Raw genomic sequence first — 26563 nt, forward strand, 5'->3', positions numbered from 1 at the left:
CACGGTCCAGTGTATCCTGCGCCGGCTCTGCGCAAGGTGTCTCCAATGGGCTTGCACAGCCCAGTGCATCCTGTGTCAGCGCCTCGAACGTGCCGGGCTGAAGTGGGTATCCAGCTAGGACATGTTGTGCCTGCTCCACGAACCAGGCCTCCTGTGTGTCTCTCCAGTCCGAAGCCTCCAGTGATGATCCATGCCACGAAGGCTCCAGTGATGATCCATGGCACGAAGCCTCCAGTGATGATCCATGGCACGAAGCCTCCAGTGATGATCCATGGCACGCAGCCTCCAGTGATGATCCATGGCACGAAGCCTCCAGTGATGATCCATGGCACGAAGCCTCCAGTGAGGAGTCATGGCACGAAGCCTCAAAAGGACGGCTTCCAGTCCGGAGCCTCCAGCGACGGCCTCCAGTCCGGAGACTCCAGCGACGGCCTCCAGTCCGGAGACTCCAGCGACGGCCACCAGTCCGGAGCCTCCAGCGACAGCCTCCAGTCCGGAGCCTCCAGCGACGGTCTCCAGTCCGGAGTCTCCAGCGACGGTCTCCAGTCCGGAGSCTCCAGCGACAGTCCCCAGTCCGGGGCCCGCAACGAGGGTCCCCAGTCCGGGGTCAGCAACAAGGGTCCCCGCACCAGAGGCGCCACCAAAGTGGGGTGAGCCAGAGGTGGAGCGGGGTCTACGTCCCGCACCAGAGCCGCCACCGCGGATAGATGCCCACCCAGACCCCCCCCTATAGGTTCAGGTTTTGCGGCCGGAGTCCGCACCTTTGGGGGGGTACTGTCACACCCTGTCCTTAGAGAGCCTATTTATGTCTCTATTTTGGTTTGGTCAGGGTGTGATTTGGGTGGGCATTCTATGTTCTTTATTTCTAGGTTTTGTATTTCTTTGTTTCTGGCCGAGTGTGGTTCCCAATCAGAGGCAGCTGTCTATCGTTGTCTCTGATTGGGGATCATACTTAGGCAACCCTTTTCCCTCCTTCTGTGTGGGATCTTGTTCTTTGTTTGTGTGCAGGTAGTTTGCACATCGAAGCTGTTCGGTCATTGTGTTCTTTATTTCTTTTGTCCTTTCAAAGTTTCACTTCGTTATTAAATTATGTGGAACTCAAAGAATGCTGCGCCTTGGTCTCTTCCTTCCGACGACACCTGTTACAGCTTTTTTCCACAGAGTTTAATTTAAGGTGCCCCAAAGCTTTTTACTATCATTCTTTTTATAATTTCTTTGTTTCATAGTGTAGTTTATTTTTCTTTAGTTTAGTCACATGATTTCTTAATTTGCAGTAAGTTTGCCAATCAGTTGGGCTGCCAGACTTAATTGCTATACCTTTTGCCTCATCCCTCTCAACCATACAATTTTTCAATTCCTCATCAATCCAAGGGGATTTAACCGTTTTTTATTAGTAACTGGAATAAATAGTTTCATAAATGCGTCAAGTGCAGCATCTGGTTGCTCCTCATTACACACCACAGAGCAGAAAATATTCTTTACATCATCAACATATGAATCACTACACAACATATTGTATGACCTCTTATACACTATATTAGGCCCAGCATTTGGAACTTTGGTTTTCCTAGATATGGCTATCATATTGTGATCACTGCATCCTATAGATTTGGATACTGCTTTAAAGCAAATATCTGCAGCGTTAGTAAAGATGTTATCAATACATGTTGATGATTTAATTCCTGTGCTGTTTGTAACTACCCTGGTAGCTGTTTTTAACTGCCTGATCCAGGTTGCAGGCACTGGTTACAGTTTGAAGTTTTTTCCTGAGAAGGCAGCTTGATGATAGCCAGTCAATATTTAAATCACCCAGAAAATATACTTCTCTGTTGATATCACATACGTTATCAAGCATTTCACACATTTTATCCAGATACTGTGTCACGCCCTAACCTGAGATATCTCTGTTTTCTTTATATTTTGGTTAGGTCAGGGTGTGACTAGGGTGGGTACGCTAGTTTTTGTATTGTCTAGGGGTTTTGTAGGTCTAGGTGATTTGTATGTCTATGGTGGCCTGATATGGTTCCCAATCAGAGGCAGCTGTTTATTGTTGTCTCTGATTGGGGATCATATTTAGGTAGCCATTTCCCTTTGGTGTTTGTGGGATCTTGTCTATGTGTAGTTGCCTGTCAGCACTCGTTTGTATAGCGTTTCGTTTTGTTATTTTGTTACTTTGTTAGTTTGTTCAGTGTTCATTCTTTAAATAAAAAAGAATGTACGCATACCACGCTGCGCCTTGGTCCGATCCTTATAACGAACGTGACATACTGACTGTTAGCACTTGGTGGTCTATAGCAGCTTCCCACAATAATGGGCTTTCGGTGAGGCAGATGAACCTGTAGCCATATTACTTCAACAGGATTTAACATTAGATCATCTCTAAGCTTTACAGGAATGTGGTTCTGAACATAGACCACAACATCGCCTCCGTTGGCATTTCTGTCTTTTCGGTAGATGTTATAACCATGTATTGCTACCACTGTATCATCAAAGGTATTATCTAAGTGAGTTTCAGAGATAGTCAGAATATGAATGTCCTCTGTTAAAAGCACATTATTGACTTCATGGACCTTGTTTATTAGGCTACATATGTTAATATGGGCTGTTTTTTAGCACTTTTCTGGGTTGCTTGATTGTTTTTAATGCTTTACTGGGAAGCGTATCAGAGGGAGACTTACTCATGTCATTTACGTTGGAGTTGATAGTGCAGGGTGAGCTGCAAAAAGTGGTCTTCCTACTATTGCACACCGCCTCAGTGCTAAAAATGTAACTCTGGTGGTGGGTTCATGATTACTGCTTACAATAGCTGTAGGATAAACAGATGTATTCGGTGCAATAGGTAATTATTAAATTACTTAAGATTATGTACATTTGATGCAGCATGATGACGACTCATTGTCACAATGGTAGGGATTAACTGAGCTGGTCTTGGATCATTTACCAGTCATTGTTTCAACGCAGCCTTGAAATGTCCAGGAGCCAAGATGATTTAGATGGACTGCGTCATTCCTGTAGAGTATCTTCTGTTTTCAGAAGGTGTCAAAGTTATCAATAAAAGTGAATCCAGCAGAGCTACAGTAGTCTTTTAGCCAGATGTGTAATGCCAGCAGTCTGCTGAATCTTTCACACCAGCGGCCCAAACGATGGACCTGAAATTATTGGCAGTTTAAAAAAAATAAAAATAATGCTAAAATCAGTTCTTTAAAATCAATTTTCAAATGTTCCGAGCAAGCCCTCCTGATGTCGTTTGACAGTATGCTGACTTATAAGATTGTGCCGACAGATATGGTAGCTCTGCTTCTAACTCCTAAGCTACTTTCAGTATTTCGTTTTTTTTTTCTTACATTATTAGCCCAGATTTTTTTTGTGTTATTACATACAGCCGGAAATAACTTTTGGATATCAGAGCGGCGGTAAATAACCAGCATTACGACCACGAATACGACTTTCCCGAATTGGATCCTTTGTTCCTACCGCTCAGAGCAATTTAACTTATTCCAAAGGCTGATCCAAAACACCACCGGCGGAGAAGAGTGGACTTATAATCCAACTCAGGAGACGTGCACACCATCCACCTCTTCTGAGTATATTACTTGCTAATGTTCAGTCTCTGGATAATAAAGTTGACAAGCTCATGGCGAGGATCTCCTTCCGGAGAGACATCAGGGATTGTAGCATACTCTGTTTCATGGAAACATGGCTCTCTAGGGATATACTGTCCCCATCCATTCAGCCATCTGGGTTCTCAGTACATCACGCAGACAGGAATTAAAAACTCCCCAGGAAGAAGAAAGGCGGGGGTGTATGTTTCGGGATTAACCACTCATTGTGTGATTGTGTTAACATACAAAAACTCAAGTCCTTTTGTACACCCGACCTAGAATACCACACAATCAAATGCCGACTGTATTACCTCGCGTATAGTCACAGCCGTTTATACTCCCCCTCAAGCCCGAAAACACAACAGCCCTCAAAGAACTTCACTGGACTTTATTCAAACTGGAAACCACATATTGTTACGCCCTGACCACGCCCCGCCCTGACCATAGAGAGCTTTTTATTCTCTATGTAGGTTAGGTCGGGGTGTGACTAGGGTGGGTCATCTAGGTGATTATATTTCTATGTTGGCCTGGTATGGTCCCCAATCAGAGGCAGCTGTTTATCGTTCTCTGATTGGGGATCATATTTAGGCAGCCATTTCCCCTTTGTGCTTTGTGGGATCTTGACTATGTATAGTTGCCTGTGAGAACTATAGTAGCTTCACGTTTTGTTTTGCGATTTATTGTTTTCTTTGAGTTTCACTTCCTAATAAAGATTAAACCATACCACGCTGCATCTTGGTCCACTCATTATAACGATCATGACAGAAGATCCCACCAACAACGGACCAAGCAGAAGGCGCCTGGGGAGGCGCCTGGTCTCCAGTGCGCCTCCTCAGTCAAGGATATCCTGCGCCGGCTCTACGCGCTGTATCCCCAGTGCGCCTTCACGGCCCAGTGCGTCCTGTGCCAGCTTCCCGCACTTGCCGTGCGAAGGTGGACATTATTAAATCACTACTGGTCAGGCATCATTCCGGGCCTACTATTTGCACAGTCGCTGCGGTTAGACCAAGCAAGCTACGGTTAAGTGGGGCATCTCCGTGAACTCGGCATGGCCTAGAGACTAGGTTGATGCCAGTTGTTTCCCTTTCTGTGATTATTTAATCCTGCACATTTCTGGACATCAGCCCTATTTGATGGTAAAGTTCATACTTCCCCTTCAGGATATGAAGGGGAACATTCAAACTTTTCATGTTGATATCTGTAGAGGTACAGGTGACCCTGAACACGTGGCAAAATGAATTTAGAAAATTCCCTGCACAGAAGCAGAGTTAGATCATAACCTGTAAAACCATATTATCCTTAGGGAGAAACTCGGATATGTTTCACTACATGAGCCGGCACGCGCAACTGGAATAAATCTGGCTTATCCACCCCAACCTCCCCCCGATGAGACCATCGAAAACGGCGTATCTCTGTGTGACCCAGAGGCCGCAATATGTCCAAAGCTTTATTAAATCACTATTAGTCAGGCTTCATTTCGGGCCTACTATATGCACAGTCGCTGCGGTCAGAGCGAGCGACGGTCAGTTGGGGCATCTCCTTGAAATTAGCACGGCCTAGAGACTAGGTTGATGCCATTTGTTTCCCTTTCTGTGATGATTTAATCTTGCACATTTCTGGACTTCAGCCCAATATGATGGTAATGTTCATACTTCCCATTTAGGATATGAAGGGGACCGTTCAATCGTTTCATGTTGATATCTGTAGAGGTACAGGTGATCCTGAATATGTGGCAAAAGGAAATTTGAAAGTTGCCTGCACAGAAGCAGAGTTAGAATATAATCTGTAAATCCATTTTATCCTGAGGGAGAAACTTGGATGTGTCAGACTACATGAACCGGCGAGCGCAGCTAGAATAACTCTTTGGCTTATCCACCCAAACCTCCCCCTGATTAGCCCATCAAAACGGCGTGTCTCTGTGTGACCCAGTGGCCACAATATGTCCAAAGCATCATTAAATCACCACTAGTCAGGCTTCATTCCCGGCCTACTATTTGCACGGTCGCTGCGGTCAGACCGAGCAATTTACCATCAAGTGGGGCATCTCCTTGAACTCGGCATGGACTAGAGACTAGGTTGATGCCAGTAGTTTCCATTTCTGTGATGATTTAATCCTGCACATTTCTGGACTTCAGCCCTACTTGATGGTAAAGTTTATACTTCCCCTTTAGGATATGAAGGGGACCATTCAATCTTTTCATGTTGATATCTGTAGAGGTACAGGAGACCCTGAATATGTTGCAAAGGGACATATGACAATTTCCTGCACAGAAGCAGAGTTAGAGCATAACCTGTAAAACCATTTTGTCCTTAGGGAGAAACTCGGATGTGTCAGAATACATGAACCGGCGAGTACAGCTTGAATAACTCTGTGGCTTCTCCACAAAAAAACCTCCCTCCGATGAGCCCATCGAAAATGGCGTGTCTCTGTGTGACGCAGAGGCCGCAATATGTCCAAAGCATCATTAAATCACTACTAGTCAGGCTTCATTCCGGGCCTACTATTTGCACGTTCGCTGCGGTGTGGTGCCAGGGAAATAACACCTAAAACCCTCACAAACATTTACAGATGCACAATTGAGAGCATCATGTCTTGCTGTGTCACCTCCTGTTACGGCAACTGCACCGCCCACAACCGCAAAGCTCTCAAGAGGGTGGTGCGGCCTGCCCAACGCATTACTGGGGGAAAACTTCCCACCCTCCTGAACACCTACAGCACCCGATGCCATAGGAAGGCCAAAAAGATCATCAAGTACATCAACCACTTGAGCCACTGCCTGTTCACCCCGCTGTCATCCAGAAGGCGAGGTCAGTACAGGTGCATCAAAGCTGGAACAGAGAGACTGAAAAACAGCTTCTATCTCAAGGCCATCAGACTGTTAAACAGCCATCACTAACACATTAGGGCTGCCTATAGTCATAGATTAGAAATCACTGGCCACTTTTAGAAATGGATCACTAGCCACTTTAATAATGTTCCGTATCTAGCATTACTCATCTCATATTTACAGTATAAACCGCACTCCACACTATTCTACGGTATATTAGTCACTTTTAAATTGTTTACATATTGTATCACCCATTTCATATGTATATACTGTATTGTATTCTAGACTACACCACTGACTGTTAAACAGCCTTCTCCAGCACATCAGAGGCTGCTGCCTATAGACATAGACTAGGAATCTCTGGGCACTTTAAGGAAATGTAAAACTTTAATAATGTCTCCGTATCTTGCATTACTCATCTCATATGTGTAAACTGTACTCTATAATATGCCACTGTATCTTAGTCCTATGCCGCTCTGACATATACTGTATGTATATACAGTTGAAGACGGAAGTTTACATACACTTAGGTTGGAGTCATTAAAACTCATTTTTCAACCACTCCACAAATTTCTTGTTAACAAACTATAGTTTTGGCAAGTTGGTTAGGACATCTCCTTTGTTCATGATACAAGTAATTTTTCCTACAATTGTTAACGGACAGATTATTTCACTTATAATTCACTGTATCACAATTCCAGTGGGTCAGAAGTTGACATACACTAAATTGACTGTGCCTTTAAACAGCTTGGAAAATTCCAGAAAATTGTCATGGCTTTAGAAGCTTCTGATAGGCTAATTGACATCATTTGAGTCAACTGGAGGTGTACCTGTGGATGTATTTCAAGGCCTACCTTCAAACTCATGCCTCTTTGCGTGACATCATGGGGAAATCCAAAACAATTAGCCAAGACCTCAGAAAATAATTGTAGACCTCCACAAGTCTGGTTCATCCTTGGGAGCAATTTCCAAACGGCTGAAGGTACCACGTTCATCTGTACAAACAATAGTACGCAAGTATAAACACCATGGGACCATGCAGCCGTCATACCGCTCAGGTAGGAGACTCTAGAGATGTCTCCTAGAGATTAATGTACTTTGGTGCAAAAAGTGTAAATCAATCCCAGAACAGCAGCAAGGGACCTTGTGAAGTGAAACGTTTGACCCAAGTTCAACAATTTAAAGGCAATGCTACCAAATACTAATTGAGTGTATGTAAACTTCTGACCCACTGGGAATGTGATGAAAGATATAAAAGCTGTGTCACGTTCTGACCTAAGTTCCTTTTTTATGTCTTTATTTTAGTTGGTCAGGGCGTGAGTTGGGGTGGGCATTCTATGTTATATTTCTATGTGTTTGGCCTAGTATGGTTCTCAATCTGTCACGGTTCTCTAAAGTAGAACCCAGAAGCAGACCAGGACAAGGAGAGTAAGACGAAGGTGAGTATTTATTTACAAGTTTAAATGTAGTGATAGAAAAATCCAAGTAGCGGAGCGGGCAGCGGAGGTGAGTTGATGGAATTGAGTAAGCAGATCCAAGGAAGTAACTGAAGTCACCGACGACCAGGTAGGGATGGGATGAGTGTTCCGGGTGAATGACTGTAGACAGAAAAAAACAGAGGTAAGTTCAAGGCAAGCAAGACGTACAAAACAACAAAACAAACTCTATCAAACTGGAGGCTGATACGCTGGCACAACATACTGTTCATGGCTAACGATCCGGCAGGGAATGGATGTCAGGTCAGCGCTTATGAAGTGGAGGGGTGATGATCAGGACCAGGTGTGCAGATAGCTGATGGGATACAGGTGCGGGTACTCAGAGATCCTCCAACTAGCTACGTCGCCCGGCAACCAGACAGGGTGCGTTCCAGGACACCGGAAAAAACACTCCAGGACAGAACACAGGCAAAAACAGACTCAGGAAGCGGGATTCGTGACACAATCAGAGACAGGTGTCAGTCGTTGTCTCTGATTGGGAGCCATGTTTAGGTAGCCTGTTTTCTATTGTGTTTTGTGGGTGGTTGTTTCCTGTTTTAGTACCATACGGGACTGTTTCGGTTGTTTGTTTGTACTTTTGTTATTTTGTTCATTGTTCGGTGGATTTATTAAATATCTCATTATGGACACTTACCACGCTGCACATTGGTCCGATCCTTGCTACTCCTCCTCAGACGAAGAGGAAATCCATTACAAGCTGAAATAAATAATTCTCTCTACTATTATTCTGATGTTTCACATTCTTAAAATAAAGTGGTGATCCTAACTGGCCTAAGACAGGGAATTTTTACTAGGATTAAATGTCAGGAATTGTGAAACTGAGTTTAAATGTATTTGGCTAAGGTGTATGTAAACTTCCGACTTCAACTGTATATTCTTAATCCATTCCTTACTTAGATTTACGTGTATTTTGGGTATATGTTGTGAAACTGTTTGATATTACTGCACTGTCGGAGCTAGAAGCACAAGCATTTCGCTACACCCGCAATAACATATGCTAAGCACGTGAATGTAACCAGATAAAATTTGATTTGATTTGGAAAAAGGTGCAGGCGAATCGCGCTGCTGATGTAGCATTTTTTTTCAAAATCAGAGATTCATGTGATCTGTTTATCTGATTGTGTTGACAGAGAAACCCGAATTCAAAGGCAAACTCCCATGCTCTCTTTAAAGTGTAAACGCACATATAACATGAACATCACACAAGGGAATGAATGGTAAACAAACGTGTATATATCTGACTCCCCACACCCAGCGCCCCCAGTCAAATTATATAACTATTACCCACCTTGACCATAGAAAATATTTTCTAGTAGGCCCGGCCCCGCCCTACAAAGGGAAAATGCAGAAACTACATAATTTTCTTTCCTGCAAAATCAGACTTCAAAAGTATTTTTCTGTCTAGACAGACAGCAATTACTTAAGATATGATATTTTCGGATCAACTGGCTTGTTCTTGTGTCAGGAAACTAAATACCACATGAATCTGATAATATACCTGGCTATTACAACATATCAAAGATTTTTTATCAAATTCGTTACTGCGTTTTGCCTTTGTAGGGATTCCTTCACATATTCATCTCTGATCATCAGTCATTAGGCTGTAGATTTTCAACACCTGGATCAAGGTGGAAGGTGTGTTTACTTGAATGTTGCACATCTTAGAATGCCTTTATAACTTGCAATACATACAATGGAAAGTACACTGAGCGTACAAAACAGTGAATCCAGGTGAAAGCTATGATCCCTTATTATTCAATCAGTGTAGATGAAGGGGAGGAGACAGGTTAAAGAAGGATTTTTAAGCCTTGAGACAATTGAGACATGGATTGTGTATGTGTGCCATTCAGAGGGTGAATGGGAAAGACAAAAGATTTGAGTGTCTTTGAACGGGGTATGGTGGTAGTTGCCAAGCGCTCCTGTTTGAGTGTGTCAAGAACTGCAACACCGCTGGGTTTTTCACGCTCAACAGTTTCCAGTGTGTATCAAGAATGGTCCACCACCCAAAGGACATCCAGCCAACAGCAGGCCAGTGGTAAAAAATAGGTCACTGATGAAAGAGGACAAAGGAGGCTGACACGAATTGTGCAGAGAAACATACGGGCTACAGTTAGTCAACTGACAGGCCAGTACAACATTGGTGCCCAAAGGCCTATAAAAGAATGGACAACTTGTCGTACCTTGACACGAATGGGGTATGACAGCCGAAGACCTTACAGAGTTACACTTTTTTCAATAAAAAACAAGAAACTGCAGTTGCAGTGGGCAAAGGAAAGAAAACACTGGAGCATTGGAGAAACATTGCCTGGTCTGATGAATCATGGCCAACATTTTTGAGAATGACACAAATATTAATTTCCACAAAGTTTGCTGCTTCATTGTCTTTAGATATTTTTGTCAGATGTTACTATGGAATACTGAAGTATAATTAGTACAAGCATTTCATAAGTGTCAAAGGCTTTTATTGACAATTACATAAAGTTGATGCAAAGAGTCAATATTTGCAGTGTTGACCCTTCTTTTTCAAGACCTCTGCAATCCGCCCTGGCATGCTGTCAATTAACTTCTGGGCCACATCCTGACTGATGGCAGCCCATTCTTGCATAATCAATGCTTGGAGTTTGTCAGAATTTGTGTGTGTTTGTTTGTCCACCCGCCTCTTGAGGACTGACCACAAGTTCACAATGGGTTTAAGGTCTGGGGAGATTCCTGGCCATGGACCCAAAATATCGATGTTTTGTTCCCCCGAGCCACTTAGTTATCACTTTGCCTTATGGCAAGGTGCTCCATCATGCTGGAAAAGGCATTGTTCGTCACCAAACTGTTCCTGGATGGTTGGCAGAAGTTGCTTTTGGAGGATGTGTTGGTACCATTCTTTGTTCATGGCTGTGTTCTTAGGCAAAATTGTGAGTGAGCCCACTCTCTTGACTGAGAAGCAACCCCACACATAAATGGTCTCAGGATGCTCTACTGTTGGCATGACACAGGACTGATGGTAGCGCTCACCTTGTCTTCTCCGGACAAGCTTTTTTCCGGATGCCCCAAACAATCAGAAAAGGGATTCATCAGAGAAAATGACTTTACCCCAGTCCTCAGCAGTCCAATCCCTGTACCTTTTGCAGAATATCAGTCTGTCCCTGATGTTTTTCCTGGAGAGAAGTGGCTTCTTTGCAAGGCAGAGGCAAAAAGCCTGATATGGGCAGTGATGGTGCAGAGATGGCAGGAGCAGTGGAAAAGAGATACTAAGGTCAGGCATTTATTTCAAGTACATAAGAAAGCAAGGGAGGGGAGGACGGCAGGAAGGGACAGAAGAGAGGAGGCTATTTTTACAAGATTAAGGGTGTGTAATAAGCCTGTGTGTAGCTGGTGTAGAGGAGTCAGGTGCAGAACAACAGATATGAGTAATAAACGTAATTTACTCAAAGAATCAATAATACAACGCAATAATCTAGCCAACAATAACGGCCCGTATTACATACAAACAATCACTCACAAACAAACATGGGGGAACAGAGGGTTAAATAATGAACCAGTAATTGGGGGAGTGAAACCAGGTGTGTAAGACAAGGACAAAACAAATGGAAAATGAAAAGTGGATCGGCGATGGCTAGAAGGCCGGTGACGTCGACCCCCGAACGCCGCCCGAACAAGGAGAGGGACCGACTTCGACGGAAGTCGTGACAGGGTGGGACACAGCCAGTTGAATAAGTCCTTAAATGTGATAGGAAAGCATCCAATGGGAAAGTGTGATTATTGACAAGAAACAGAGACTGTGGAGCATGTAAGCATTCTACACCTGTTGTATTTGGCGCATGTGACAAATTAAATTTGATTTGATGTATTGCTACAGTGTGGGCAGTATCAGGGGAAAGAGAGAGGCTGAGATCTAGTATGAGGGAGAAGGGGATACATGAAATTAGTTTAAAGAGTATATTGTTATCTTTTTTAAGAGCAACGGGGCTGGCAGGTAGGATTTAGTTTCTCCCTGTCTCTGGCCCACACTCCAGTACAGTAGGTGGAGGTAATGCACCATCACGTTGGATGCCAACCGCTGATATATCCCACAGACGAAGAAGAAACCTCACACTGCAGTACAGTAGGTGGCGGTGTATGCATCCGCCAATATAAATTTAAAGAAGAAGAAAAAAAATGGCGGACAGCCACTAGCTCAATCCACATAAAAAAATACACAAACATTTCAAAGCAAGGTAAACAGACTCGAATATATTGTTTCACGCTGTCCTCTTTTTAACAAACACCCTTTTTAGCCGGTAATTTATCTAGCATTTATTGATTTATTTAACGATAGATAGCTAACATAAAGCCTGCACGTTAGCATGCTGTGTTGACGGTGCTAGCTAGCGGTTGTTCGAGCATGCCCATGTTTTTAGGTTGGAGGTAGGTACCGCTTCATATCCTCACTCTTAAATGCACATATTTGCTGGCTGAATTTCTAGCTAACGTGATGCATTGCTTGGCTTTTGCCCCTGAGGGGAGTCCCGTGTGTTGGCTTTGTGTGGAACCTTGATATCTTATGCTAGCTAGGCTAACTTAACAATTGGTATTTTAATCATATTACACGGACTAATGATGGTAGCTCATTTTCCTTATAGCTAGTACAGCATTGACGTGGGTCATTGTCAATAATAGTGGTCGTAGAAGCGAGCTGGTCTAGTAGTTAATCCCGCTGTCATTTTTTTCTTGGAAGGAAAAAGGAGGGAGCTGGGAAAAAGGCGCACTTCTATTCAGAGAACCAACTGAAGACTGTTATGATCTTTTAAGGTTTTTTTATTGCATATTATGATTATTGTTTTTGTGTCTCCTCCATTGCTATAGTCTAGTATTGCATGTTTGAAACCGTTATTTATGACCACTTGTTAGCCCAATGTAAATTTAGCTAATGGTAGCTAGCATGCAAATTTACAGTAACTGAGTTTAAGGCTAGCTTGATTTAAAAGTCTATTTGATTGCCAGCTGAAATTATGTAGCTACCTAGTTTGCTAGCTTGATACAGTTACTGATGCACTGCTGCTGGTGTTTATGAATAATCATCTGTTATTCTAAACCAGTTAGGAGAAAAAACAGTAAGGCTGCAAGGTTACTTTGTTGTTGATATATTTTTAAATGGTTGGTGTGATTAGCGTGGCTACTTGGTAAATATGCATTAATTAGGCAATTTGTCTTTATCTGCTATTCATTTCAATGTCTTGGCTGCATGCATTTGATAAACAATGGATTTGTGAGTAGCTGTGACTGCTGTGTCTTGATGTTAAACAAATCTAGTCAACTTTGAGGACCAATATAATTTCCGCCACTTGTTTGTCTGACCTAATGACCTGTGTCTTGTAGCCAACTGGTAATTATCCTAGGCTCAGGGTTAGGGGCCAAAGCCCCTCAAGTCCAGGATTGCCAGCCAGACATCCCCAGCCTGGTCATCATTGTACATAGGAATTTGTTCTTAACTTACTTGCCTAGTTAAATAAATTAATACCCTATATTGGCTATAATGTTACCCATTCTGTTTCTCCAGTCTGGGTCCTCTTGTTTCGTCAATACCCCAACAGGGATGAGTTGTCTGTGTCAACAGTGAGCCCTGAGTGTGTTTGGGTGGGTGACTGAGGTCTGCTGACAGCTGGGGCCACCTCTTTGTTGTACCCTGTCGTCTGCCTCCAACGCCGACCCCCTGCCTGGCCGACAGAAGGGGAGAGTGTTGAGAGCGAATCCGTGGGAAAGTCAACCTGAGCATCCAAAAATAAAGTTAGTCATTTCCAAATGAAACACATCCATAATTATCCTTACGGTCTATATGTTGGAGTTCATGCTTTTTGAAAATTATAAGTAGGAAATTGTATGAATTTTGACTATTACAGGTGGCCAAGTCTCAAAGATATTTCAGTCGTCGTATTTCATGGCTTTTCGAAAGGGCTCACGGGGGGGGGGTGTAGTGGACCTGGCCTAAGGTTGGGCGGCATTCAGATTTTCATACTGTCAGTGTTTCCCCTATATGTATTCAGCAGCGACGCAACACTGCTGCTAAATCGTTGGCGCCAGTGGGGAAAACACTTTTATTTATTTACTGAACCAAAAATATGTTTCATGAGGTGAAATAAAAGATCCCAGAAATGTTCCATACGCACAAAAAGCTTATTTCTCTAAAATGTAATGGACAAATTTGTTTATATCCCTGTTAGTCAGCATTTCTCCTTTGCCAAGATAATCCATCCACCTGACAGGTGTGGCATATCAAGAAGCTTGCAGTACGTCCAACCAGCCTCAACTGCAGGCCACGTGTATTGCGCCGTGTGGGTGAGCAGTTTACTGATGTCAAAGTTGTGAACAGAGTGCCTCATGGTAGCGGTGAGGTTATGGTATGGGCAGGCATAAGCTACGGACAAAAAACACAATTGCATTTTATCGATGGCAATTTGAATACAGAGAGACACTGATGAGATTGTGAGGGCCATTGTCATGCCATTCATCCGTCACCATCCTCTCATGTTTCAGCATAATGCACGGCCCCATGTCGTAAGGATCTGTACACAATCCCTGGAAGCTGAAAATGTCCCAGTTCTTCCATGGCCTGCGTACTCGCAGGACATGTCATCTATTGAGCATGTTTGGGGTGCTCTGGAACGTGTACGACAGCGTGTTCCAGTTCCTGCCAATATCCAGCAACTTCACACAGACATTGAAGGGGAGTGGGACAACATTCCACAGGCCACAATCAACAGCTTGATCAACTCTATGCGAAGGCGATGTGTCGCGCTGCACACCAGATACTGACAGGTTCTGACCCACGCCCCTACCTTTTTTTTAAAGTATCTGTGACCAAAATATGCATATCTGTATTCCCCGTTATGTGAAATTCATAATTTATTTCAATTGACATATTTACTTAGAAACTGTAACTCAGTAAAATCTTTGAAATGGTTGCATTTATATTTTTGTAGCTTATGCCTTCCCATACCATAACCCCACCGCCACCTTCGGGCACTCTGTTCACAACGTTGACATCTGCTAACTGCTCACCCACACATCCGTAAAGAGCACACTTCTCCAGCGTGCCAGTGGCCATCGAAGGTGAGCATTTGCCCACTGAAGTCGGTTACGACGCCGAACTGCAGTCAGGTCAAGACCCTAGTGAGGACGACGAGCATGCAGATGAGCTTCCCTGAGACGGTTTCTGACAGTTTTCGCAGAAATGTTTTGGTTGTGCAAACCCAGAGTTTCACCAGCTGTCCGGGTGGCTGGTTTCAGACGATCCCACAGGTGAAGAAGCCAGATGTGGAGATCCTGGGCTAGCGTGGTTACACGTGGTCTGTGATTGTGAGGCCGGTTGGACGTACTGCCAAACTCTCTAAAACAATGTTGAAGGCGGCTTATGGTAGAGAAATGAACATGAAATTATCTGGCAACAGCTCTGGTGGACATTCCTGCAGTCAGCATTCCAATTGCACACTCCGTCAACTTGAGACATCTGTGGCATTGTGTTGTGACAAAACTGCACATTTTAGAATGGCCTTTTATTGTCCCCAGCACAAGGTGCACCTGTGTAATGACCATACTGTTTAATCAGCTTCTTGATATGCCACCCCTGTCAGCTGGATGGATTATTTTAGCCAAGTAGAACAGCTTTTTGTGCGTATGGATCATTTCTGGGGTTCTTTTATTTCCGCTCATGAAACATGGGACCAACACTTTACAAGTTGCATTTATATTTTTGTTCAGTATACATGTCATGTCTCAAAATCGATATCTATCTTACCTCTATATTGTTTTATGTCCTCCGGATTTGAGAAGAAAGATAAGTTCAACAGTGAGCCTGTCAGTTTGCCTTAGTTCTCGCACAGCATCCAGCCTAGCTGACGCTATGCTGTTTTCCAGATTTTTGACCACATTTCTTCTCTAGCCTCCGTTGAGTCACCCAAATCTTGGCCAACATGCAAGAGTAAGAACTCCAATAAACTTTTCATGGATTATGATAGAGACATGTGGACCATTGGCTTTCTTAGAGGAGTAACTACACAGGTAACATACCTGTTGGTCAAAATAAAATAAAAATATTGGATACCGTAGACTCTAACATCCATGACGGTAATTTTTGCTTTATTTCTCCAACATGCCAATATTTAGAAGTCAGTTATTTTGGGGGTATACGCTTCCCTTAAGGGGTACGACAGACATACACATATATTATATTTTGTTTGTCCATTCTGTTAGAAATTAAAGTTTTGATTTTGCGTGCAAATGTAATGTCCATAATGCTGGAATCAACCTTAAAAGGCTAACCAGGCTAGCACTAGTATAGGCTACATCAGACTGGCTTCTTGAACACAACAATGTAGAATAAAGGTCCAAATTGGACCTAAATTCTGACCTAACATGAAGGGGGAAGTATCAAATGGTTTGTGTTTACTTCAATGTTGTTTCCCCCTCTCGTTTCCCTTCTTTAGAGAGTGGACTATTGTGTCTTGAACTTAGTCAGTATTACTGGACATGAGGAAGCCAGTGCCACAAAAAGGTAATGTCATGTTAAGAAATGGAATGCAATTGTCCATTTGAAAAGCATAATGTACATCTTCTAATGATGCTGCTCAAGAAGGGTCCTATATTTAGGCTACTTTAATGTGTGTATAAAAGTCTCAGATGCTGATGTGATAGTTTGGACTCACACATCTCATTGACAGTTGCTAAAGATCAAGTGAATTTCTTCTAGTTATGAATAGATAGTTGATTAATGGAATGGTGTCTCTGAAACGTTGTGCCCTGCTCTCTCCTCTAGCTATTGAGTGGAAAGATGGCAGGCAGATCAAGCATGCCCGAAGTGGCCGTCCCTCCCGGGTCCCATCGCAGTACCAAGGAGGTACATTACCACACACACCAACTTTCTCAGATGAATCACTGCTGAATGAAAACAACATCCTTACTCAAACGCATTCATATTCAGTTATAACCAGGGGTTGGAACCCAAATTATTTTCCAATTGTTTCATTCTGAACAGAAACCGAATTTTTGTTCGTTTCGTTCCACTGTTCCCGACCAGCAAAATAAAGTTCTGAACCGGTTCGAATCCCCAAAAAGTACTGGTTCATATTTTCTGTTCCTTTTTTAACCTGTTAAATCAACTGTTTATTTTTACATTTAGCTCATTATATTATTGCGACTAAAATTTTACGGGGTGGGAAGAGAGCAAGAGAGAGTTGAGGAGGAGGCTTGAAGCACTGAGCATCTTATGACATGCATTATCTGGGTCCCCAGAATTATACCTAGGAGGAGCGGCTTCTATAGAGGAACTTTGACTGTCCTTTGACCTATATGGCTAACAAGCTTGAGCTAGATAATTAACAAGCTTGTGTGTGCAGAGCGGCACCAGAATTAAAAACATGTCTTACCTTTTTGTAGTTAATAAATTCAACGCGAAACGTGATAACTACTACTATAGTATCCTTAACAAGCATTGGAAAAAGCTAATCTATTCTTCTCTAGCTAATACAAAATCTGTCTCCACATCTTCTGAATCACACTTGTAACGTCAGTACAGTAGCCTATGCTTCGGAGGGGCAGGTAGGCTAAACACATACCCTGGCAAAGATTTTCAGCTTGCAAGCAGACACTGGAATATGTTTCTGAGTGAGGGCTTTGTTTTTTTTTGTGGGACTACAAAAAAATGCCTGTTCCCTGAACCAGTTCCAACCCCTGGCTATAACACTGTTCTAAAGGCGTCAGGCAAAAGTCGGCTAGGCAAACCGAACAAGCATTCTACCTTAAAATACATTCGCTTGAAAAATGAGAAAAAAACGGTAATAGTACTGTTTGTCCATTTTGAGACGCTGTAGCCAGTATACACTTCCTCAAAATAGTCAGAATTAATCTAAGATAATTCAAGAAATCTGTCATTCATTTTGAAGTTTTTGCAGAGGAGATTTTAGTCGTGCAATTTTACATCTAACGTAAGATGTTTGGTGCAGTATTTCTCAATGAAAAATGTGCATGAAAATGAGTCATCTCTCGTTGAATGACAGCAAAGACTTTACTGGAGAATCTTTACTGTTGACCAACGAAGGGGGCGTAGACTTCGGCTACCGACTTCGGCTTGCCTCAAGAAAAAAATGTGTGTCCGAACAACAGAAAAAAATAAACCTTACCGAAGTTCAAAACGAACAAACACGTCCCAAAATGTTGTCATAATTTATGCACAAACTCTTCCGAACGGTTTCGGCTGGGAGGCATGGGGACACCTTAACACTAGCACATACCACAACACTGAACCCCAAAACCACACACATTCACACAAAAACATAACAGCAGACAACAAAAATCAGCCATTGTGCTTTTTCTGTCCCACAGGTCACTTCAGTTGGGACAAATACCTGAAGGAAACAGGTGCGAGTGCTGCACCTGCGCACTGCTTCAGACAGGTAAGCCCCCTTAATCAGACTACAGTATATCCTCCTCACCAAAATGTCAGGGCATGCTACTATCCTATGTGAGCAGCATCTACAGTTGAAGTCGGAAGTTTACATACACCTTAGCCGAATACATTTAAACTCAGTTTTTCACAATTCCTGACATTTAATCCAAGTAAAAATTCCCTGTCTTAGGTCAGTTAGGATCACCACTTTATTTTAAGAACGTGAAATGTCAGAATAATAGTAGAGAATTATTCATTTAAGCGTTTATTAATTTCATCACATTCCCAGTGGGTCAGAAGTTTACATACACTCAATTAGTATTAGAACATAGAACATTTATGGGCAAAACTGAAAAGCGTGTGCGAGCAAGGAGGCTTTAAAAACCTGACTCAGTTACACCAGCTCTGTCAGGAGGAATGGGCCAAAATTCACCCAACTTATTGTGTGGAGCTTGTGGAAGGCTACCCAAAACGTTTGACCCAAGTTAAACAATTTAAAGGCAATGCTACCAAATACTAATTGAGTGAATGTAAACTTGACCCACTGGGAATATGATGAAAGAAATAAAAGCTGAAATAAATCATTCTCTCTACTATTATTCTGACATTTCACATTCTTAAAATAAAGTGGTGATCCTAACTTAAGACAGGGAATTTTTACTAGGATTAAATGTCAGGAATTGTGAAAAACTGAGTTTAAATGTATTTGGCTGAGGTGTATGTAAACTTCTGACTTCAACTGTATATGTATGTATGTATGTATATACATATATATATCCTCACACACACTACCGTTCAAAAGTTTGACGTCACTTTGAAATGTCCCTGTTTTTGAAAGAAAAGCAAGTTTTTTTTGTCCATTAAAATAACATCAAATTGATCAGAAATACAGGGTAGACATTGTTAATGTTGTATATTACTATTGTAGCTGGAAACGGCTGAATAAATTTTTTATTGAATTGTACGCCTATGTAGATGAGACCCAATATCAACAACCAGCACTCCTGTGTTCCAAGGGCACGTTGTGTTAGCTAATCCAAGTTTATCATTTTAAAAGGCTAATTGATCGTTTGAAAACCCTTTTGCAATTGTTAGCACAGCTGAAAACTGTTGCTCTGATTAAAGATGGAATAAAACTGGCCTTATTTAGACTAGTTGAGTATCTGGAGCATCAGCATTTGTGGGTTCGATTACAGGCTCAAAATGGCCAGAAACAAAGACTTTCTTCTGAAACTTGTCAGTCTATTCTTGTTCTGAGAAATGAAGGTTATTCCATGCGAGAAATTGCCAAGAACCTGAAGATCTCGTACTGGCAAACTGGCTTTAACTAGAATATAAACTGGAGTGGGAGGCCCCGGTGCACAACTGAGCAAGAGGACAAGTACATTAGAGTGTCTAGTTTGAAAAACAGACGCCTCACAAGTCCTCAACTAGCAGCTTCATTAAATAGTACCCGCAAAACACAAGTCTGAACGTCAACAGTGAAGAGGCGACTCCGGGATGCTGGCCTTCTAGGCAGCTCCTCTTACTGATAATGGGCCTCTGTATGCCTATGTAGATATTCCATAAAGAATCTGCCGATTCCAGTTACTATAGTCATTTACAACATTAACATTGTCTACACTGTATTTCTGATCAATTTGATGTTATTTTAATGGACAGAAAATAGGCTTTTCTTTCAAAAACAAGGACATTTCTAGGTGACCCCAAACTTTTGAACGGTAGTGTATATAATAGAAATCATTAGCTATTTCCATGTGAACATTTTATGGGATGCATTTGCTCCATTGGTTTTGTTTGTAGAACTTTTTGATAGGCCTATATTATACCCTAATAGCCTGCTTGGCCACTGACTAAAACTATCATTAAAGCGGGTACAGCCAGTGTTCACAGTAAACGTGTGCAAGTTGCACAGAATGCTCACAACATTCAAATTTCCACTCACAAGACCTGAAATTTGCTAAGTGGCGGGATTTTTTTGTAGGGAACCATTAGGCTGAGAAGAAATTCCCTCTTGGGTCGAGGGGTGACACTGATTTCAAGTTGCGTGCGGGGCTACCTCGTCACCACAGCGTGAGTTCAACTCACCTTCGATACATAGTCTTGCTTGATGCCGTCTTCCTGTCTCAGCATGTTGAATCTGTCCAGCATCATTGCGTGCCTCTCTGACCTTCCCCTACCTCTCCAGGGTGCAACGCCTCCAGTGAACGAGTTCAAGGCGGGCATGAAGCTGGAGGCGCAGGACCCTCGGAACACAACGTCCACCTGCATTGCTACAGTGGTGGGCCTGACGGGATCGCGGCTGCGCCTGCGCCTCGACGGCTCCGACAACAAGAACGACTTCTGGCGCCTGGTGGACTCGTCGGAGATCCAGCCTATCGGCAACTGCGAGAAGAACGCGGGAATGCTGCAGCCGCCATTGGGTGAGGAGGAGAGAGAAACACAGTCTCACGCTCCGATACTACATACCCATTATGGATATGATGTGCCCTATTATTTTTTTTAAATCTTGGATCATTAAATTGTTTGCTGTCACACAGTGCTACTTACCTTCCTCAATTAGATTTACACCAGACTGATGTATACTGGGGTCTATTAATTAGTGCACACTGTAGCAAAACGTGCAACGGAAAATATTTTTGTAATGAAAACGAGAGTTTCTTATTGGACAAATTTAATGTAAGTCCCTCACTGTTATCGGCCCATTTGCGTCAGTTTGTTTTCTTGGCTGTATTCTAGGCTGTATCACAACCGGCCGTGATTGGGAGTCCCATAGGGCGGCGCACAATTGGCCCAGCGTTGTCCGGGTTTGGCCGTTGTAGGCCGTCATTGTAAATAAGAATTTGTTCTTAACTGACTTGCCTAGTTAAATTAAGGTAATTAAAAAGAAAAAAAATGCAAATACATACACCTGTGTGTAATAGTGTGATTTGGTGCAATTCCCTAAATGTCCACTAGGTGTCAGCTAATATCAAAAGATGTCTGGCCCCACCCCATGCACATTAATGAAGGGTCTCGTCTACTGTGCATGGATGAGAGTTTTTTTTTTTTAAGTGTCTGTACTTCTCCCACAGGCTTCCGTCTGAACGCATCATCCTGGCCCATGTTCCTTCTAAAAACACTCAACGGTGCCGAAATGGCCCCAGCACGCATCTTTCACAAGGTACCTGTCACAAAGCAGCACACGCTCTCGATATAGACCAGTTTATAAAGCATACCTGTACACATATACACACTCCCTTTCCCAACATATACACCTATGTAGCTAAACTTTCCATTGATGGCCATTTGTATTTATTATGGTTGCAGAAAAACTGATTAAAGTTAACGGTAGAACTAACACCACTGGCTTATGGATCCACTTCTCTAAAAAATAAGTATATTAAATATTTCTATTTAAGCTATTTATGCTACCTTTTATTGATCCTAATGATATAGGCCTAGGTGTAAACGAGGTGATAGCGCAACGATACTGGAATAAAAATCAAAATGTGTATGGATGGAGAGAGGGTTGGTTTTACAGGTTTACTCGTTCTGGTTTCTCAGTACTGCATGTATTCTTGGCTATCATGCTATGGCTGTGTCAGAGTCAATTGTAAGTTTAACTTGTTGTATTCCTTTAAGGGTAGTGTGATGCCTAAGATACGTTTTTACTTGCAGTCATTAGCGGCCGTTAGAATCTGTTTCTTTTTCCTTCGTTTTTTTTGCCTGAATAAAACATGATTTCATGAAATATGTCTTGCATGTAATGGAAATAAAGAACTTGTAACGCTCAAAGAGTGAATGGTTGTGGAGTCAGGCGCAGAGAGCAGAGGTTACGGGGAAAAACACGCTTTAATGTCCAACCAAAAAACGTACAATAGGTAACGCCGAACATAGGCGTAATCCACTCCACCTAAGTACACACTGGTATCTAACCGGACAGCGGAAAACCCATATAAATAAAGAACACCTCTCACATAACACAAACAAGTCCGCACAAACACAAGCGGGCTAATCGAACTTAAATAACACCAACCCAAAAACCCCAACAAGGAACAGGTGAAAACAATTAGACAAAAACAAACGAAAAGGGAAAAAGGGATCGGTGGCAGCTAGTAGACCGGTGATGACGACCGCCGAGCCCCACCCGAACGGGAAGGGGAGCCACCTTCGGTGATATTCGTGACAGAACTGGTCTTGCGATATATATACAGTGGCAAGAAAAAGTATGTGAACCCTTTGGATATTCCTGGATTTCTGCATAAATTTGACCTTCATCTAAATCACAACAATAGACACACAGTGTGCTTAAACTAATAACACAAAGTATTGTATTTTTCCTGTCTATATTGAATACATAATTTAAACATTCACAGTATAGGTTGGGGAAAGTATGTGAGAGATTTTGGTTAGAGTTGCCCTGCCCCATTAAAAAACACTCACAAAATTTGAGTTTGCTATTCACAAGCAGCATTGCCTGATGTGAACCATGCCTCGAACAAAAGAGATCTCAGAAGACCTAAGATTAAGAATGGTTGCCTTGCATAAAGCTGGAAAGGGTTACAAAAGTATCTCAAAGTCAGTCCACGGTAAGACAAATTGTCTATAAATGGAGAAATTTCAGCACTATATATAATTAGCACTATACTATAATTATATATTATATAATTCAGAAATGTTCACAAGTAGTTTACTGTTATCACAAGAGACAGACTGACACATTTTCTGTTTTGACTGACTTAATAAACACACTTTCCTCGGTCATCAAAACTGATAAAAGAACCAACACATCACTCCTTCAACACTTTATCAACCTCGTGGAAATGTGATCAGAAGAGAGGGGTGAGGGAGAAAAATAAAATATTTTTACTACTTTACTATACTACTCACCCTAGGAGTGGCTGTCCTGCAAAGATGACTGCAAGAGCACAGTGCAGAATGCTCAATGAGGTTAAGAGGAATCCTAGAGTGTCAGCTAAAGACTTACAGACATCTCTGGAAGATGCTATCATCTCTGTTGACGAGTCTACAATACATAAAACACTAAACAAGAATAAAGAAGCCAATGCTGTCCAAAACAAACATTGCTGCACATCTGAAGTTCGCAAAAGAGCACCTGGATGTTCCACAGCGCTACTGGCAAAATATTTTGTGGACAGATGAAACTAAAGATGTGTTTGGAAGGAGCACACAACACTATGTGTGGAGAAAACAAGGCCCAGCACACCAACATCAAAACCTCATCCCAACTGTGAAACTATGGTGCAGGGAGCATCATAGTTTGCGGCTGCCTCAGGGCCTTGACAGCTTGCTATCATCGACAGAAAAATTAATTCCCAAGTTCTATCAAGACATTTTGCAGGAGAATGTAAGGCTATCTGTCCGCCAATTGAAGCGCAACAGAAGTTAGGTGATGCTACAGGACAACAAGACAGAAGTAAATCAGCAACAGAATGGCTTGAACAGAAGAAAATACGCCTTCTGGAGTGGCCCAGTCAGTCTTGACCTCAACCCGATTTGAGAGGCTGTGGCATGACCTCAGGAGAGCGGTTCACACCAGATATCCCAAGAATATTGCTGAATTAAAACAGTTTTGTAAAGAGGAATGGTCCAAAATTCCTCCTGACCGTTGTGCAGGTCTGATCCGCAACTACAGAGAACGTTTGGTTGAGGTTATTGCTGCCAAAGGAGGGTCAACCAGTTACTAAATCCAAGGGTTCACATACTTTTTCCAACCTGCACTGGGAATGTTTACACGGTGTGTTCAAAAAAGACACGAACAATTATAATTGTTTGTGTGTTATTAGTTTAAGAAGACTGTGTTTGTCTATTGTTGTGACTTAGATGAATATCAGATCAAATTTTATGACCAATTTATGCAGAAATCCAGGTGATTCTAATGGGTTCACATTCAACTGTATCCAGTGAACTAAGCAGGCTGGGCTGACATGCTTATAGCCTTTGCTAGGACTTTCTAAATATGAGCATTATATAAGATTGTGCTGTTATTAATTCTATCAATATTGTCTATTGTTACTATTTTGGGGGGACTGTTTACCCATGTGTTATTTGGTTAGTTCTCTTAAAAAGCATCATTATGGTAAGTGGGGAAATAAGTATAGCCAGTTATAATTGTAATGGCTTAGCTGATCATAAAAAAATGACATTTTTACGAGGCTAAAAAAGAAAGAATAAAATATATATTGTTTACAGGAAACTCATCTTACAAATATAGATGAGGTTGGGTGGAAAAAGGACCGGGCGGGATAAATATATTTTTGTCATGGGCAAAGAAACTCAAAAGGGGTGATTAAACTAATTAATGCACATTTTGATCCGATTGTGCAAACAGATCCGCAAGGAAGATTATTATTATTATTTTAAATATTCTATTGGACCAAAAACAGATATGGTTAATTCATCTATATGTGCCAAATAATGATGATCCACACTTCTTTGAAAATGTATATAATAATCTATTGAGATCACAAGCAACGAATCCATCTATTATTATGGTGGGAGATTATAATACGGTTTTAAGTACCTCAATGGATCGTAAAGGAAATCACACTACAAACTATCCCCCTCAAGCACTTAAGGAGATTTTTTTATTTTTTATTTTACCGTTATTTTACCAGGTAAGTTGACTGAGAACACGTTCTCATTTGCAGCAACGACCTGGGGAATAGTTACAGGGGAGAGGAGGGGGATGAATGAGCCAATTATAAACTGGGGATTATTAGGTGACCAAGATGGTTTGAGGGCCAGATTGGGAATTTAGCCAGGACACCGGGGTTAACACCCCTACTCTTACGATAAGTGCCATGGGATCTTTAATGACCTCAGAGAGTCAGGACACCCGTTTAACGTCCCATCCAAAAGACGGCACCCTACACAGGGCAGTGTCCCCAATCACTGCCCTGGGGCATTGGGATATTTTTTAGACCAGAGGAAAGAGTGCCTCCTACTGGCCCTCCAACACCACTTCCAGCAGCATCTGGTCTCCCATCCAGGGACTGACCAGGACCGACCCTGCTTAGCTTCAGAAGCAAGCCAACAGTGGTATGCAGGGTGGTATGCTGCTGGCATGGATACATTAGAACTAGTGGATATATGGAGGCTGTAAAACCGTTAACTAGTGAGATACACATGGAGGAGGCTTCTTGCTGGCATCAAAGTAAAAAAAAAAGTGTTAATAGGAGACCGAATGCGATCGGACCACCATCTAATTGACCTCCTTATAACTCGTATAGAATTTCCACATGGACGGGGATATTGTACGTTTTATAAAGCCCTTATTGGATCACAATTTGTTCTTAACTAAGACAAAATAATTCATACCTTTTTTGCACCTCATAGGTACAGCAGTTCCCTTATTGTATGGGACACTTTTAAATGTACTTTTAAATGTGCCATTCAATACAATAGTCATCATTAAACAAAAGCAGTTTAGGTCAAAAGAGATTGGACTAATAAAGGAAATAGAGGAAGTAACAGCGCAGGTAGATGGTAATGGAAACTGTACTAGAGGCACAAAATAGGTTAGAAGAAAAACAAAAAGAAATGGAGGTACTTATTCAAGAACGATCAAGTGTAATGTATTACAAAAATATATAGCGAATTGGATGGAACATTTGGAAAAAGTTTGTTTTTTAAAATCTTGAATCTTCAACATAGAAATGCTACCAAAAAGAATTTACAGAAACTCGTTACAAATGGAGTCATCCATGATTCACCAAATTATATTTTGCAAGCGGAAGCAAATGTTTTAGGCAAATGTTTTCTTTTCTGTCGCCTCCATTTCCACTGAATGATGTTAACTGTAATGATTTCTATAATAATAAAAAGTATGTAAAATTAACACATTTACAGAAAGACCTGTGTGACGGCCAACTTACAGAAGAGGAACTTCCTGAGGCAATAAAATCTTTTCAGTCAGGAAAAACACCAGGGCTTGATGGTATACCAGTAGAGGTATACCATCATTTAAACTAAGTTTTTCACAATTCCTGACATTTAATCAGAGTAAAAAAATTCCCTGTTTTAGGTCAGTTAGGATCACCACTTTATTTTAAGAATGTGAAATGTCAGAATAATAGTAGAGAGAATGATTTATTTCAGCTTTTATTTATTTCATCACATTCCCAGTGGGTCCGAAGTTTACATACACTCAATTAGTATTTGGTAGCATTGCCTTTAAAATTGTTTAACTTGGGTCAAATGTTTCTGGTAGCCTTTCCCAAG

At 41.9% G+C, this 26563-nt stretch overlaps 1 protein-coding gene and 1 long non-coding RNA gene across 12 annotated transcripts in view; one reads left to right on the top strand and one right to left on the bottom strand.

The window, feature by feature from the left end:
* Positions 1-7859: 7859 nt before the first annotated feature.
* Positions 7860-8544, bottom strand: LOC139023714 (uncharacterized). The gene is made up of 2 exons (XR_011474851.1): positions 8132-8544; positions 7860-8028 (listed from the first exon to the last, which is right to left on the bottom strand). It is a non-coding gene; the product is annotated as an uncharacterized lncRNA (long non-coding RNA).
* Positions 8545-12037: 3493 nt separating this feature from the next.
* Positions 12038-26563, top strand: part of LOC111958861 (polycomb protein SCMH1) — a 45489-nt gene continuing 30963 nt past the window's right edge. For 2 of the 11 annotated variants that reach the window (XM_070437389.1, XM_070437397.1), the window contains exons 1-8: positions 12039-12134; positions 12635-12708; positions 13457-13683; positions 16380-16447; positions 16709-16789; positions 18274-18344; positions 20526-20760; positions 21412-21500. In XM_070437389.1, coding sequence (XP_070293490.1) covers positions 16423-16447; positions 16709-16789; positions 18274-18344; positions 20526-20760; positions 21412-21500 — 501 coding nt within the window. In that variant the 5' untranslated portion in view covers positions 12039-12134; positions 12635-12708; positions 13457-13683; positions 16380-16422. Of the gene's footprint in view, positions 12135-12155; positions 12325-12634; positions 12709-13456; positions 13684-16379; positions 16448-16708; positions 16790-18273; positions 18345-20321; positions 20411-20525; positions 20761-21411; positions 21501-26563 lie in introns of those variants that run through there. The other 9 variants (XM_070437393.1, XM_070437391.1, XM_070437394.1 and 6 more) reach the window with 9 other exon arrangements.

This window comes from Salvelinus sp. IW2-2015, linkage group LG35 (genome assembly GCF_002910315.2).
Source record: "Salvelinus sp. IW2-2015 linkage group LG35, ASM291031v2, whole genome shotgun sequence".
NCBI lineage: Eukaryota > Metazoa > Chordata > Actinopteri > Salmoniformes > Salmonidae > Salvelinus > Salvelinus sp. IW2-2015.